The sequence below is a fragment of the Hippocampus guttulatus genome, chromosome 11 (assembly GCF_054856545.1).
Source record: "Hippocampus guttulatus isolate MCC_2025c chromosome 11, RoL_Hgut_1.0, whole genome shotgun sequence".
Classification (NCBI taxonomy): domain Eukaryota; kingdom Metazoa; phylum Chordata; class Actinopteri; order Syngnathiformes; family Syngnathidae; genus Hippocampus; species Hippocampus guttulatus.
The window spans coordinates 6,255,074-6,268,145 of record NC_141271.1 but is presented as its reverse complement, the minus strand read 5'-3'; the positions used below and the strand labels follow the sequence as shown (position 1 = coordinate 6,268,145).

Here is a 13,072-nt window from a genome sequence, read left to right as displayed (position 1 = left end):
GGCATGGAGAGGGTGGGAGGGTCTGTCCATCATAGCTCTTAGCTCAGCTAGCATCCCTGTTGCCCATCTCCTACAGAGTGTCCAGGGAGCAGCCCAGGACAGAGCTGGCCCTCCTGACCAGTCGGTCCAGTCTCTCTCTGTCCCGGGCTGAGATGCTGCCTGACCAGCAGACTATGCCGTAATGAATGGCTGAGGCCACCACAGAGTCATAGAAGGTCTTAAGGAGTGACCCCTGAACTCCAAAAGACCTCAGTTTTCTGCCCCTTTCTGATCAGAGCATCCGTGTTGTTAGATTTTGGTGAGGGATTTTGGTTTCATTTTAAAATTTCTGGATTAACCTAAAATGCACTATAACCTGTACATGTGCACTCAATTTGACCTCCTCTTAGACTTTTGAATGTATATCTCCAACTGTGAACGTTTCGGTACATTTCGCATAACTTGCTATTTGCTAACAATGTGCTGAATGGCAAAGTTCACAGCAGGTTTTTAATCCATAAATTGACCAATGCATTTCTTGGTTCATTTAAAGTTGCTATTTAAACAGTCGTCTTCATCATGCTGTTTACATTATAACATCATGAAACCAAGACAGCGCTCAACAAATTGGTCATTGGTATCTCTCCATTGCAAAGCTTAATGCAGGATGTTCCCAGGGGAAGTGGCCACTGAGCTTAACCCTTTCAGAGACAGCGGTCACTACAGTGGACAGCTTTTCATGTTATCAGGTTACAGGTTATCATTGTTGGTGCATGAAAGGGTAAAAATGTCATCAACAGGTTACAAGAAATACAAAGAGACTGCAAGAGTGACAGAAAAGCCTAGATGTGAGTGTTGATGAAAATTTTCATGGCAACACCTGTTTTGAATTTTGCCGTTTCAGCTACTTGTTGCAGGACAGCAAATTGTACAAAAAGTACTGAAACATTGAACAATTGGACATGTACTTATTCAAAAGTTTAGAGAAAGTGAAATGAACTAGAGGTAAGATCGGACCGCCCGAGCCCGACCCGAATCCGAAATTCGGGTCGGGCCTAAAATCATCAATCATTGCTTTGGGTTCGGGTCGGGTCGGGCTTCTCTCTCGCTGACTTTTTTTTTTCCGAGGCCGTGAATTGTTTTGGCCACGAGAGACCGTGGTTCGCAAAAAAACAGAAGTCGCCTCATCACAACACGTACTGTACTAAACTCTTGCAATGACAATTCGAAGAACTCCTTCCAGTCTCTGTCGAGGTTCCACCCGTCAGTGTTCGTCTTTGCCCCTCTGCTTCTCTCTCTTAAAGTGCCGCGCTAGATTCTTAAGGACGTACAGCTGCTGTGGTTTACGGCCCAATTTTCAACCCGTCAAAATGATGGACGGCCTTAAATTTTCCCCGTCCACTCTTAAAAAAAATCCGTCAATGATAGAAAATTGTCGGTTAATGTAACCTCTTCAGAAACAGAAATATAAAAGATGTAAATGTTTATACAGTCTTGTTTAACTTAGATTTTGTTACAAAAGACAGGCTTTGTTATCAGAAATCACCCCTCCTCCTCCCGAGTCCTCACAAATAAAATATGAAATGTCGGGTTTTCTTCAGGGTCGGGCCTGCAGATCAAGTTAAGGGATCGGGCTCGGGCCGGGTCGGGCTTAAATACCCTCGGGCCCGGTCGGGTCGGGCTCGATTTTTTCGGACCGATCTTACCTCTAAAATGAACTTACCCCGTGAGTGAGTTTTAGGTTCATCCTGAAATCTGACCTGAAAACTTTCTGGAAATAGTGTCTGCACCGTGAAAGTTGTTGAAGAAAACCCCCCAAAAAGAACACTTTTGGTTCTCGTCTACAAAGGTTGGTTGTCACGGTTACAGACAGTAGTGCGATCTTGTTTGTCAAGATCATGCAAGTCACGAGTTTTATGAGAATGAGGCAACAAATATCATCAGATATAATCTTCTGCCACTGTGGATTCATACTGCTTTGACTGCATGTCTCACTTATTTAATGAATTATACAACACGTGTTTGGCTGCTAAACTACATTAGTTATAGCAAAGCAGGGTTAATAAATTGATCGAAATAATGACCCAAATGAGTCGGGCATTTGGGGTCATGCCTTGCCATGTGTCTAATATCATTGGGTTTATCTGAGTACCAAACGTGTCCAAATGATAATGCAATTCAGTCAACGCATTTGCGCTGCATTCGTTCTATTTGAGTGTTTTTTGGAATGTGCCGTTGCAATCTTGTGCTCAGTGTGACACTAGCATTGCTAATCTCGTGCATGCTAACACTCTTGAACACATTTCTGTCTCCACCAGTTTGTTGGTTTGTCCTTTCTGATAACGCATCCTGTTTCAACAACATTCAAAATGATTCTGATTGTGTTACACAATGATAATAATGGCAATAATGATAATAATAATAACAATAATAATGATGATGAAGATGGAATTTTTTTTAAAGGCGCCTTTCTTGGCACTCAAAAACACCATACAATATTTTATATATAAGTTAAATAAAATAATACAAGGCAGAATGAAATAAATTTAAAAAAACATCAACAGACAGACGGTGTAATAATAAATCACTTTTGATTTAAAAAAAAATACTTGACACTGCTTTAGCAATTTGGGGATCTGGCATGTGATACCCGGGCCTTGGGTAGAGTGGCCTAAAATTTTACTGCGTGAAAATAATGACTGAAGTGAAAGTCAAAAGTAGCCCACCAATTAATAACTTGCGTCGGAATAAGTGTTCAGTGAAAATACTACTCAACTACGGAGTAAGTGGTGAGTTATTTCTCTCTATTTCTTTCAGAGCATGAAGAACAAAAAACTATGAAATAGGATATAGAACTTTAGACATTGCCCAACAAAATCACTCCATCCAAAGCAGATTTAATCTTCACAAAATAACATAAATTAATGACGATTGAGCCACCTGAAATGCTCTTATATTACCTTTCTTTGTTTACACTCATAAAACAGCAGAATCAATTCATCAAGCTGAGATGAGCTAAGTGCATGGCAAAGATGTTCTTTTCTGCAAGGTAAACAGATTGAATATGAGCCCGGGTGCATTCGGCCTCTTCAGACTGTCGCACGCTGTTGTTTTTGCGATGCTTCACGTAAATGAGACACTTTGGAAAACTTTGTTTCTGTGTGGGACAGCAGAGAATTTGTCGCGGTCGTGATCCTGGCTATGTTGGATTGGTAAAATCGAGTCACATGACAACAACCAAAAGTACAAATCTCTCTGATGAACCAAAACCAATAGTGTAGATCACTGAAGCAATTGATTGATATAACGGAGTAAATACAGTATTGAAGCAAACGTAAAAAGTAAACGCGGTGCATTAATCTCCACTATGCATTATTTCGCAATTACACAAACCCTTAAAAACGATTCCTCACAATGTCTAGCGTCTCCAGAAAGAAAAAATATATTCCGTATGTCTGATAACAAGTAAATTTCTCCCTGGTATTTAGGTTTTAAATGGAGGTGGGTACTTTTAATCGTGTTTTGGCCAGCAGAGACAGCCCAGCTAGCCCTGACTGCTCAACACTAATTTTGGGGACGTGTCATTGTTATCACACACCCACACTTGTTGCTCATCTCATGCCTGCTAACTAGCTTGAAAATGTTTCTGTCCATGGGCTCATGTTGGTTTGTCCTTTTCCATTCCATTTCCTGTATCAACAACTTTAGGATCAAAACAACTTTGATGCTAGCGGCGACTGAAAGTGACAGCAAATATTTTCTGATGTGACAGCCAGTCTTGTTTTGGAAACATTTGTCGAATCCTGAACCCAAATGAATTAACAACAAACAAACAAAAAAATGCTCACATGCGCACCCGAGGCCTTTTTATTGTCCTCCCTGTACCCCTTCAATTCTGCCACATTTGTGCCTCATTGTTGTCATTGCAGTCACCTTGTCTTGTCTCACGACATGCGAGACACGACAATAAAAGCCTAACATTCCTCATGGTTCCTCTCAGTCCATCAGATTGCCTGTGATGTCCCGTCACTCAGCGGGTTTCAAGTTCTCTGCCAATTAAAGCGGCGCTGCCGCTTCTATTTTGAGACTTGAAATTTGCTGATGCCGTCCTATCGACGCATCAGTGTCTATCAGGCCGTGCTTGAGGTGGCATCTTGCACCCAGCCGATAAAATCCATATTAGGTTCTGAGCACAACAAGAGAGACTTAGTTACCAACATAGTTAATGCATCATTGCGCAGCTTTATCATTCACTTTTTATTGAATTTTATTGGGCGATGCTGGAAGCTCTTTAACTGATTGACAAACAGTTTGCCCGGAACGGCCTGATCTTCATACAATTCCAGAAGACATGAAAAATGATTGGGGTCGACCCGATCATGTAAACTCCAGCACCATTGCGTCACTATTAAAGCGTTTCCCCATAATTTTATAACAGAGCGAGTTTGGTTCTTCTCCGTCCGCCCCCCCCCCCCCCCCCCAAAAAAAATCCCTTCAACCTTGCGAATGAATTGCGGCAAACTGAACCCTCCACATGTCACCCCATCTACTATATGGGACGTCCTCATTCAGCTCATTTTCCATTTGTTCGTCACACACGTGGTTAAACCATTTCTCAAGTTCATTGTGTATATATTTTAAATTGACATAATACTAATTGGGGATATACTATAAGATTGTACAAAGATTTTAACAATTGGATAAATTTCCTCTACTCCTTTTCTAATCTGTTTATTAAAACACTGCAAATTAGAATCAAAGATGGCTCAATGTGTTCCTAAATATACTTTTGTTGGTGATTTAAAAAATGTTTTTTAAGCACATCAGGCTTTTGAAATATTTTCCGTTTTGATGTTTGACTGATAAAAGCTTGGGCAATACGGATTTTACCATGCGTTATAATTTCCGAAAAAAATCCACCTGTTGCTGAGCCTTACCCTTAATTCATAAATATCATAAAATGTATTATGATATTATTATTAAATTATTATTATTATTATGAAAACTTGATGTGGAACACAAAAAATGAGGGCAGGTTTGGAAGCAGTGCAAAAAAAAATCCACATGCAAAATTTACTTGAATCGCTGTAAACGTAATTATTTTCCGTTGAAGTTGTTTACAACGGCCTGGTAGTTGACTGGTTAGTAGGTCGGCCTCACGGTGCAGAGGTGCAGGGTGGAGTTTACATGTTCTCCCTGTGCCTGCATGGGTTTTCTCCGGGTACTCCGGTTTCCTCCCACATTCCAAAAACATGCGTGGCAGGCTGATTGAACACTCTAAATTGTCTCTAGGTGTGAGTGTGAGCGCGGATGGTTGTTCGTCTAGGTGCGCCCTGCGATTGGCTGGCAACCCGTTCAGGGTGTAGTCTGCCTTCTGCCTGAAGTCAACTGGGATCGGCTCCAGCAACTCCCTGCGACCCAGTTCAGGATAAGTAGCGTTGAAAATAGATGGATGGATGGATGCTTAAACAGAATATGAAGGTTGATCAAATGGGAGCTCTCAGCTCAGCCCTGCGGATCGCTCATTCACCAAGTCCTGTTTTGCTTGTTTGAATTATTTTTGTTGTTGTTGTGTTTTTATGTCTTAGGATATTGCAGGACAGTTGTACACCATTACAAACCACAACCGCCACAATTGACGTATTGTTCAAACGGAAGTTTCTGATCCAACTCTTAAGGTTTAGGTTCAGGTTACCAGTACTTTTTTTCTCATAGCAGAGCTCTTTATTTGATCGTATTGGTGTGCTTAATGAAGTGGCCATTGCCCAGTGAGTGGATATATTTCGTTTTACTCTACATGCGACAGCAAAGTAGAAAGACAAAAAGCTTTTACCCTATTTATCGTGGCAGTGGTTTTGTGCTTGAGGAGGCACTTGAAGTAAATTAACTTATGTTCTTGTGAGACACTTTAGAGCAGCAGCAGATGATGCCATTATTCTGTTCAAACATACAAGGACAAAAGCTTTGGATAACCCAGATTTGATACATTTGACAATATTGTACGTATGATCTTGTGACATATTGTCTCTGCCATTATTTATTTATTTATTTTTAAACCCATATACAGGCCTCTTTTCCAGGCCCCGGTGCCTCTGCTTAAGATCAGTCCGCCGTCCAATTAAAGCAGATCACTTTAATTGATACACAGCATACACTCATGAGCAGATCACTTTATTTGATACACAACACACAACGTCAAGTGATCATGAGCCATAGTTTCCTCCTCGGACAAACCGAGGTTTTATGTCAGGTTACAACATTGCCTCAAAATAGTGACCTTGTTTAATGTTGCAGTAGATGTCCCTTTTGAGAAAATACATCCAGTCCATGGCATCTGTATAGCTGACCAAAGTGTCATGTTCCGTATTCGGCAGCAGGTGGCACGCGTTCACTTCTGCCGCCTGCACACCTGCTGCCTTTTTGGCAGTGATTGCACCTGCTATATCTAGGCGCTCCGGCGGTCGACTCATTGCCGGAGTATTACATGCCGTGCCACTGCTGTTGCCCATGTTTCACAAATTATTATTCGATACCATTCGCGGTTAGTTACATTTACGTCGTCCCAAGGGAATCATTGTATTATCGTGCTTGATCTAGTTTTTGTATTAACATACGTTCCTTGCCGGTTTTTGCAAGCATTTTCTGTTGTCGTGTTTTCTTATTTTCCTGGTTCTCTTTTTTTACCAGCGTTTTCTGTTGTCGCGTTTTTCCTTTCCTGGCTATCGTTCTTTGACCAGCGTTTTCTGTTGTTTATTAGGCGGGATTTTTGTTTGTAATAAATATTTTTGTTTTGACGAAGTCCTTGTCGGTGTCTGCTCTTTCGGGGATCCACTTATTCTCGTTTTCTCCGTGACGTACGATGGAGTTCTCTTTTCCTGCTTCGTGCGGAACGTGACACAAAGAAGTTTTCCTAAATAATAGCTCATTAACATTAGGTACAAGTAATCACAAATAAAGATCAAGAGTGAGCAAAAAATGTTAACAGAGAGTTGGCAACAACATTTTTGTGGAATTTGTACCTTGTGCAGGGTTGATCCCTAGGTGGTCATTCATTTGATAACCAGAATTATAAATTGTGGGGCAACAGTAACTCATCTGCATTTGGAGCTGAAGTGCTACGGTTTGAGTCCCGATGGGCACAAAATGTAAAAATGGCAACTCGTTCTTGTTGGTTTGCTGGAGGACTCACAACACTAGCCAGGATGCAGACCACCAGCTGCTAATTTTGAGATCTCATAAATCTCTTGCTTTCAGTCCTACGGTTGAAAGCTAAATCGGTAAAAGAGATGAAATCGCTGAGAGATGAAGGCCTGCTCGTATTGGAGAATGTAGTGAACGTTGTTTTTTCCACTGTGACCATTAAAACTGCGAATGTTTAGCAAACCTCTTTGCAACGTTTTGCAACCTTGAACGAACCCTGGTGAAAAACCAGCAACTGTGCGCAAACACTCGTGAACCGCTTCGTGAGACACAGGCTTAAAGTCTTATCATTTTAACATTTAACATTTTGACAATGGCGCATTGAAAATGCAAATGTGTCCGTCATTACAAGGTTGATGCAATAAATATATTACTACAGCAAATGTTGAGGCCAACTGTAGTGTATTGATTATGTTGTGCAATTGAACAGTAATGAATGGTATCAGGGCGGCCTGCTGATCCAGTTGTTAGCGCGTCGACCTCACAGTTAACCAAATAATCAGAAATAGTCCTAAAAAAATGGATTATCCAGAGTATTTTATCAAAGGCAAAAATACTATTTTGGAAAAAACTGCAGAAATAGCAACTGAATTTAATGAGTATTTTGTCAACATCGGCAGTAACCTAGCAAAACAAATTCCTGATCCAACAAACTTGTTTGAAATAGATATGTAGAAAAAAACTCCTCCACAATGTTCCTTACTGCTGTAAAACAAGAAGTATCAAATATTATAAAAACTTTTAAAAATAAAAAGTCAACTGATTGCCTTAATATTGATATGACAATAATAAAGCAGATTATAGAATATGTAGTGCGACCTTTCACGCACATATGCAACCTGTCATTCAAAGCTGGTATCTTTCTATCAAAAATGAAAATTGCTAAAGTTATTCCAATCTATAAAAGTGGAGAAAGACATCGGTTTACAAATTATAGACCAATATCACTACTACCACAATTTTCAAAAATATTAGAAAAACTATTTTCTCGCAGACTTGATAGCTTTATACAAAAGCATGCACTGTTAAGTGAGAATCAATATGGCTTCAGGGAAAAACGAACCACCTCAATGGCAGTTATGGAGTTTGTGGAAGCAATAGCCACTAATATAGACAACAAAGAATTTACTGTTGGGGTTTTCCTAGATCTAAAAAAAGCTTTTGACACAATAGATCACAGTATATTATTGAAAAAAATAGAAAGATATGGCATTAGAGGTGTAGCTTATAAATGGATAAAAAGTTATTTAGAAAACAGATATCAGTACGTGCAACTCAACAATAAAAAAACAAATCAACTGAAAATCACAAACGGAGTTCCTCAGGGGTCAGTGCTTGGTCCAAAACTATTCGTCTTATATATAAATGATATCTGCAAGGTCTCAAAACAATTTAAATGTGTCCTATTTGCTGATGATACAACTTTCTACTGTTCTGGAATAAATCTGAAACAGCTCCTGACAACCGTAGAAAACGAATTAAACAAATTAAAAAACTGGTTCGACAGAAATAAATTGTCACTTAACCTGAAAAAATCGAAGTTAATTGTTTTTGGCACAAGACCAATCAAACACCAAGCTAAAATTATGGTAAACTCAATTGAGATAGAAAGAGCGTATGAAACCAAGTTTCTCGGATTAGTAATAGACTCAAAACTATGTTGGAAGCCACATATCGATAACGTAAAAAGAAAAATAGCCAAAACCGTAGGGATCCTCTACAAAACCAAGGAAGTGCTAAATAAGAGATCTTTGTACACATTATACACTTCATTATTATTACCATATATGACCTACTGTGTGGAAATATGGGGAAATGCCTGCAAAACAAACACACTCCCTATTCTCAACCTACAAAAAAAAGCAATTCGAATTATTAATAGATCAAAATATACGGAACCCACAAATCCACTATTTATCAAATTAAATACGATGAAATTTTATGACCTGGTTGACTTTAAAATCGCCCAATTAATGTACAAAGCACACAATAACCTGCTCTGCCAAAACATTCAGAAGTTTTTCGAAATTCGAGAAAGCAGCTATGATTTAAGAGGTACCAACTTATTCAAAAAACTCAAAACAAGAACAAACATCAAGCAAAGAAGTGTATCTATCAAAGGTGTTAATCTGTGGAATAATCTCGAAACGGACCTGAAAATGAGTAAATCGCTTGCTGAGTTCAAAAACAAATTCAAAAAAATAGTACAAACAACCAACATCAATCAGAGTTAAAATGATAAATTCAAAACATTAAATATAATGATAAATCAGAACTAAGTTGATAAATAGAGAAAGGTATATAAATATCCATTATGAATACAAGAGAAAATTGACACAAGAGTGTCAGGGTGTGGAAGTATATAATCCCGATACAAACCAAAAGTTGTAAAAATATCACGGTTAAGGGTAAAGTATGAGCCTTAATGGAGACTTCTTTCTTCTTACTTTTTTCTTTTCTGATTGATATAAAAATGATTTATTAGATATAAACACATAACGGGGTAGGACTAGATACATTTTTTACTTCTTCCTACTCCCTTGAACATAATAACTGTGTTGAATGAAGATTGATTTCTTTCTTTTTACTTTTTTTATCTACCTTATTTTCTGTCAAATTATTACTGTATATATGTTTTATGTTCAATAAACAAACAAACAAACAAACAGTGCAGAGGTCGTGGGTTAGATCCCGGCTCCGGCCTTCCTGTGTGGGGTTTGCATGTTCTAACCGTGGGTTTTCTCCAGGTACTAGGGTTTCCTCCCACATTCCAAAAACATGCATGGCAACCTGATTGAACACTCTAAATTGTCCCTAGGTGTTAGTGTGAGCGCGGATGGTTGTTTGTCTCTGTGTGCCCTGCGATTGACTAGTAACCAGTTCAGCCTACTGCCCGAAGACGGCTGGGATAGGCTCCAGCACCTGCCGCGACCCTTGTGAGGATAAGTGGATCGGAAAATAGGTAGAATAGATAAATGGTATCAACAGTAAGGCATAAGGAACACTCGATAGATGCCTGAGAAGCTCTGATGTCGAGTAAATAAACAGAAGGAACCAAGATCCCATTACATTTTTGCAGGAAATTGTTGAAACAATTTCCTTCGTGTCAGTTATTTGTCCAACAATCCATTCATCCAATTTCAACACCGCTTATCCCGAACAGGGTCACAAAGAGTTGCTGGAGTCTATCCCAGCTGACTTCGGGCGGAAGGCAGACTACACGCTGAACTGGTCGCCAGTCACTCACAGGGCGCATATACAGTCGAGACAACTATTCACACCCACTTCGACACCGTCACTGAGTGGGAATTTATCCCATGCTGCCCTCACACAAGTCAGGCAAGTGTACCACGACACCATCAGCGACCCTTATCCAACAATGAGGATCACTAAACATTACTGACTTGTGGCATCATTGATGGTAAAGCTTTGTATGTTCTTTCCCTCACAGGACGCCTCCATCGCCCATCGCTTCCATCTGATGAGGGAGAAGCACCCGGAGAAGTTCAACAGCAGGTTAGCAGATGAACATTTCAAAGATGACGTTGTAGAACCGGCTGTGATGGCTGCTTTCTCGCTCGGGGTGTCGTTAGCAGTGGTGTTTTATCATGTAGATTACGTTACGTTGCATAGGCAGCAGCTGACCTTGCACTTTTAAACTAGAAATGTGAGCCAATCACCATAAATCAATGTCTGCCTGCCCAGCTGGATCTGTATATTGATTTTTGACACACTAAACACCTCACTGTGCACAATCAAATGAGATGCAATCGAACATTTTCTGTAGAGATACAGAGTACGTCACAGACATGGTGACGGAGAACCCCAAAAAGCAGTCAAGAGGGAGGAGTAGGGTGAACTTGGCAAACTGTATAAACAAAACACTGAGAAAACTAAATCCAGAACAAACAAAGTCCTGAGAACAACAAGAATTCAAAGTAACAACAAAACTCTTGGCAAAGGCAAAACAATATGACGTGATAAACGCAAACCAACAGAAGCAGTGACAGCAACAACAATGACCCGACACCAAGTGGTCGGGCTGGGAGTCCTTTTAACAGGAAACCTACTCATGACGTGATGACTAACAGGTGTGCCGATGTAGGAGGAGCCCGACAGAGCCACCTGTTGGTCCCAAACAAATCAACCGTGACAGAGTACTCATTGCTTTTTACTGAGATTGACAGAGATTGAACGAAATTGTTGTTGCCCAATGCAAAGCCATTATGAATTCATTTTAAACAAAATTTTAAAAAAATTTACCCTCAAGTGGCCAAGGCGAGCACACTTGAAGAAACAGCGCAATGGCCATTCAGTTGATTCGGTGTGACAAAAACTGAAGAATTTGTTTTAATCCGATATAATTATGTCATTACTATATGTTTTTATAAAGTGCAATATTATAAAGTGCTATTTTTCCACATTAAAATACATACATGTTGTTTTATAGTGAAAGCTGGAACGGATAAAGGGCATTTCTACTCATTTTATAGGGAAAGAAATGATCTGAGGTACAAAGTTTAAAGTTACAAGCATGAGCTGGAAAGACTGGCACTCAGATCTCAAGGCACCAGCCAGTGAATTTATTATATATACTGTATATACCAACCTGTGCACAGCCTGGATTGATTACAAGAAAGCCTATGACTCGATGCCACATACATGGATCACTGAATGCTTGGAGTTGTATAAGGTGAACAGGACCCTAAGAGCCTTCATTGCGAACTCGATGAGGATGTGGAAAAGCCAATGGCAAGCCACTTACCCAAGTGTCCATCAAATGTGGTATATACCAAGGTGATGCACTCTCCCCACTGCTGTTCTGCATAGGACTGAACCCCCTAAGCCAAGTAATCACCAAGACAGGCTATGGATACCGCCTCTGAAATGGAGCTACGCTCAGTCACCTCCTCTACATGGATGACATAAAGCTGTATGCTAAGAGCGAAAGGGACATAGACTCCCTGATCCACACAACCAGGATCTACAGCACCGACATCGGGATGTCATTCGGGCTTGAGAAATGTAGTCGGATGGTGACTAAGAGAGGAAAGGTAGTCCGCACTGAAGGGGTCTCACTCCCTGAAGGAACAATAGCAGACATTGAGGACAGCTACAAGTACCTCAGTATACCACAAGCCAATGGCAACCTCGAACTGGCAACAAGGAAAGCGGCTACGGCCAAATACCTCCAGCGAGTGAGGCAAGTCCTAAGAAGCGAGCTCAACGGCAAGAATAAGACCCGGGCAATAAACAGCTATGCCCTGCCAGTGATCAGATACCCTGCAGGAATAATAAGGTGGCCAAAGGAAGAGATTCAGACCACAGACGTTAAGACCCGAAGGCTCCTAACCATGCATGGAGGGTTCCATCCCAAATCCAGCACCCTGAGACTGTATGCAAGCCAAAAGGAAGGAGGCCGGGGAATAGTGAGTGTGAGAGCCACTGTCCAGGATGAAACATCCAAGCTCCATGAATACATCAAGGAGAAGGCTCCAACGGATGACGTACTCAGAGAATGTCTCAGACAATGGGGAACAGAGGATGAGGCGCTGGAAGAGGGACCATCATCAACATCAGCTTTGTGTTTGCTTTCAAAACTTAGCTTGTAGCAGACGTGTGCACATTTTCAGCATGACGTCTCTGATCCACTGGTGAAAGGACACTTTGATCCTCTCCTCTTTCATATATAACTGCTTCAGACAACAAAGTGTATGCAGAAAAGTGGTGAAGATTGCACGACTGTCTGTGTCCTATGTGTTGTGTTGTGTTATTTTTGTTATTTTGACTTCAAAATGGCGCCGCGAGAGTGGCTGCCTTTCCAGCAGCTCCTATATTTTGTTGTTCTACTTCTTCCTTTCATAACCTTGCTGCTGTGTATCGGGAATTTCTC

At 40.5% G+C, this 13,072-nt stretch overlaps 1 protein-coding gene across 2 annotated transcripts in view; it reads left to right on the top strand.

The window, feature by feature from the left end:
- dgkg (diacylglycerol kinase, gamma) overlaps window positions 1–13,072 on the top strand; it is a 103,051-nt gene that overhangs the window by 48,200 nt on the left and 41,779 nt on the right. For both annotated transcript variants that reach the window (XM_086123878.1, XM_086123877.1), the window contains one exon: window positions 10,631–10,695. In XM_086123878.1, coding sequence (XP_085980004.1) covers window positions 10,631–10,695 — 65 coding nt within the window. The remainder of the gene's footprint in view (window positions 1–10,630; window positions 10,696–13,072) is intronic.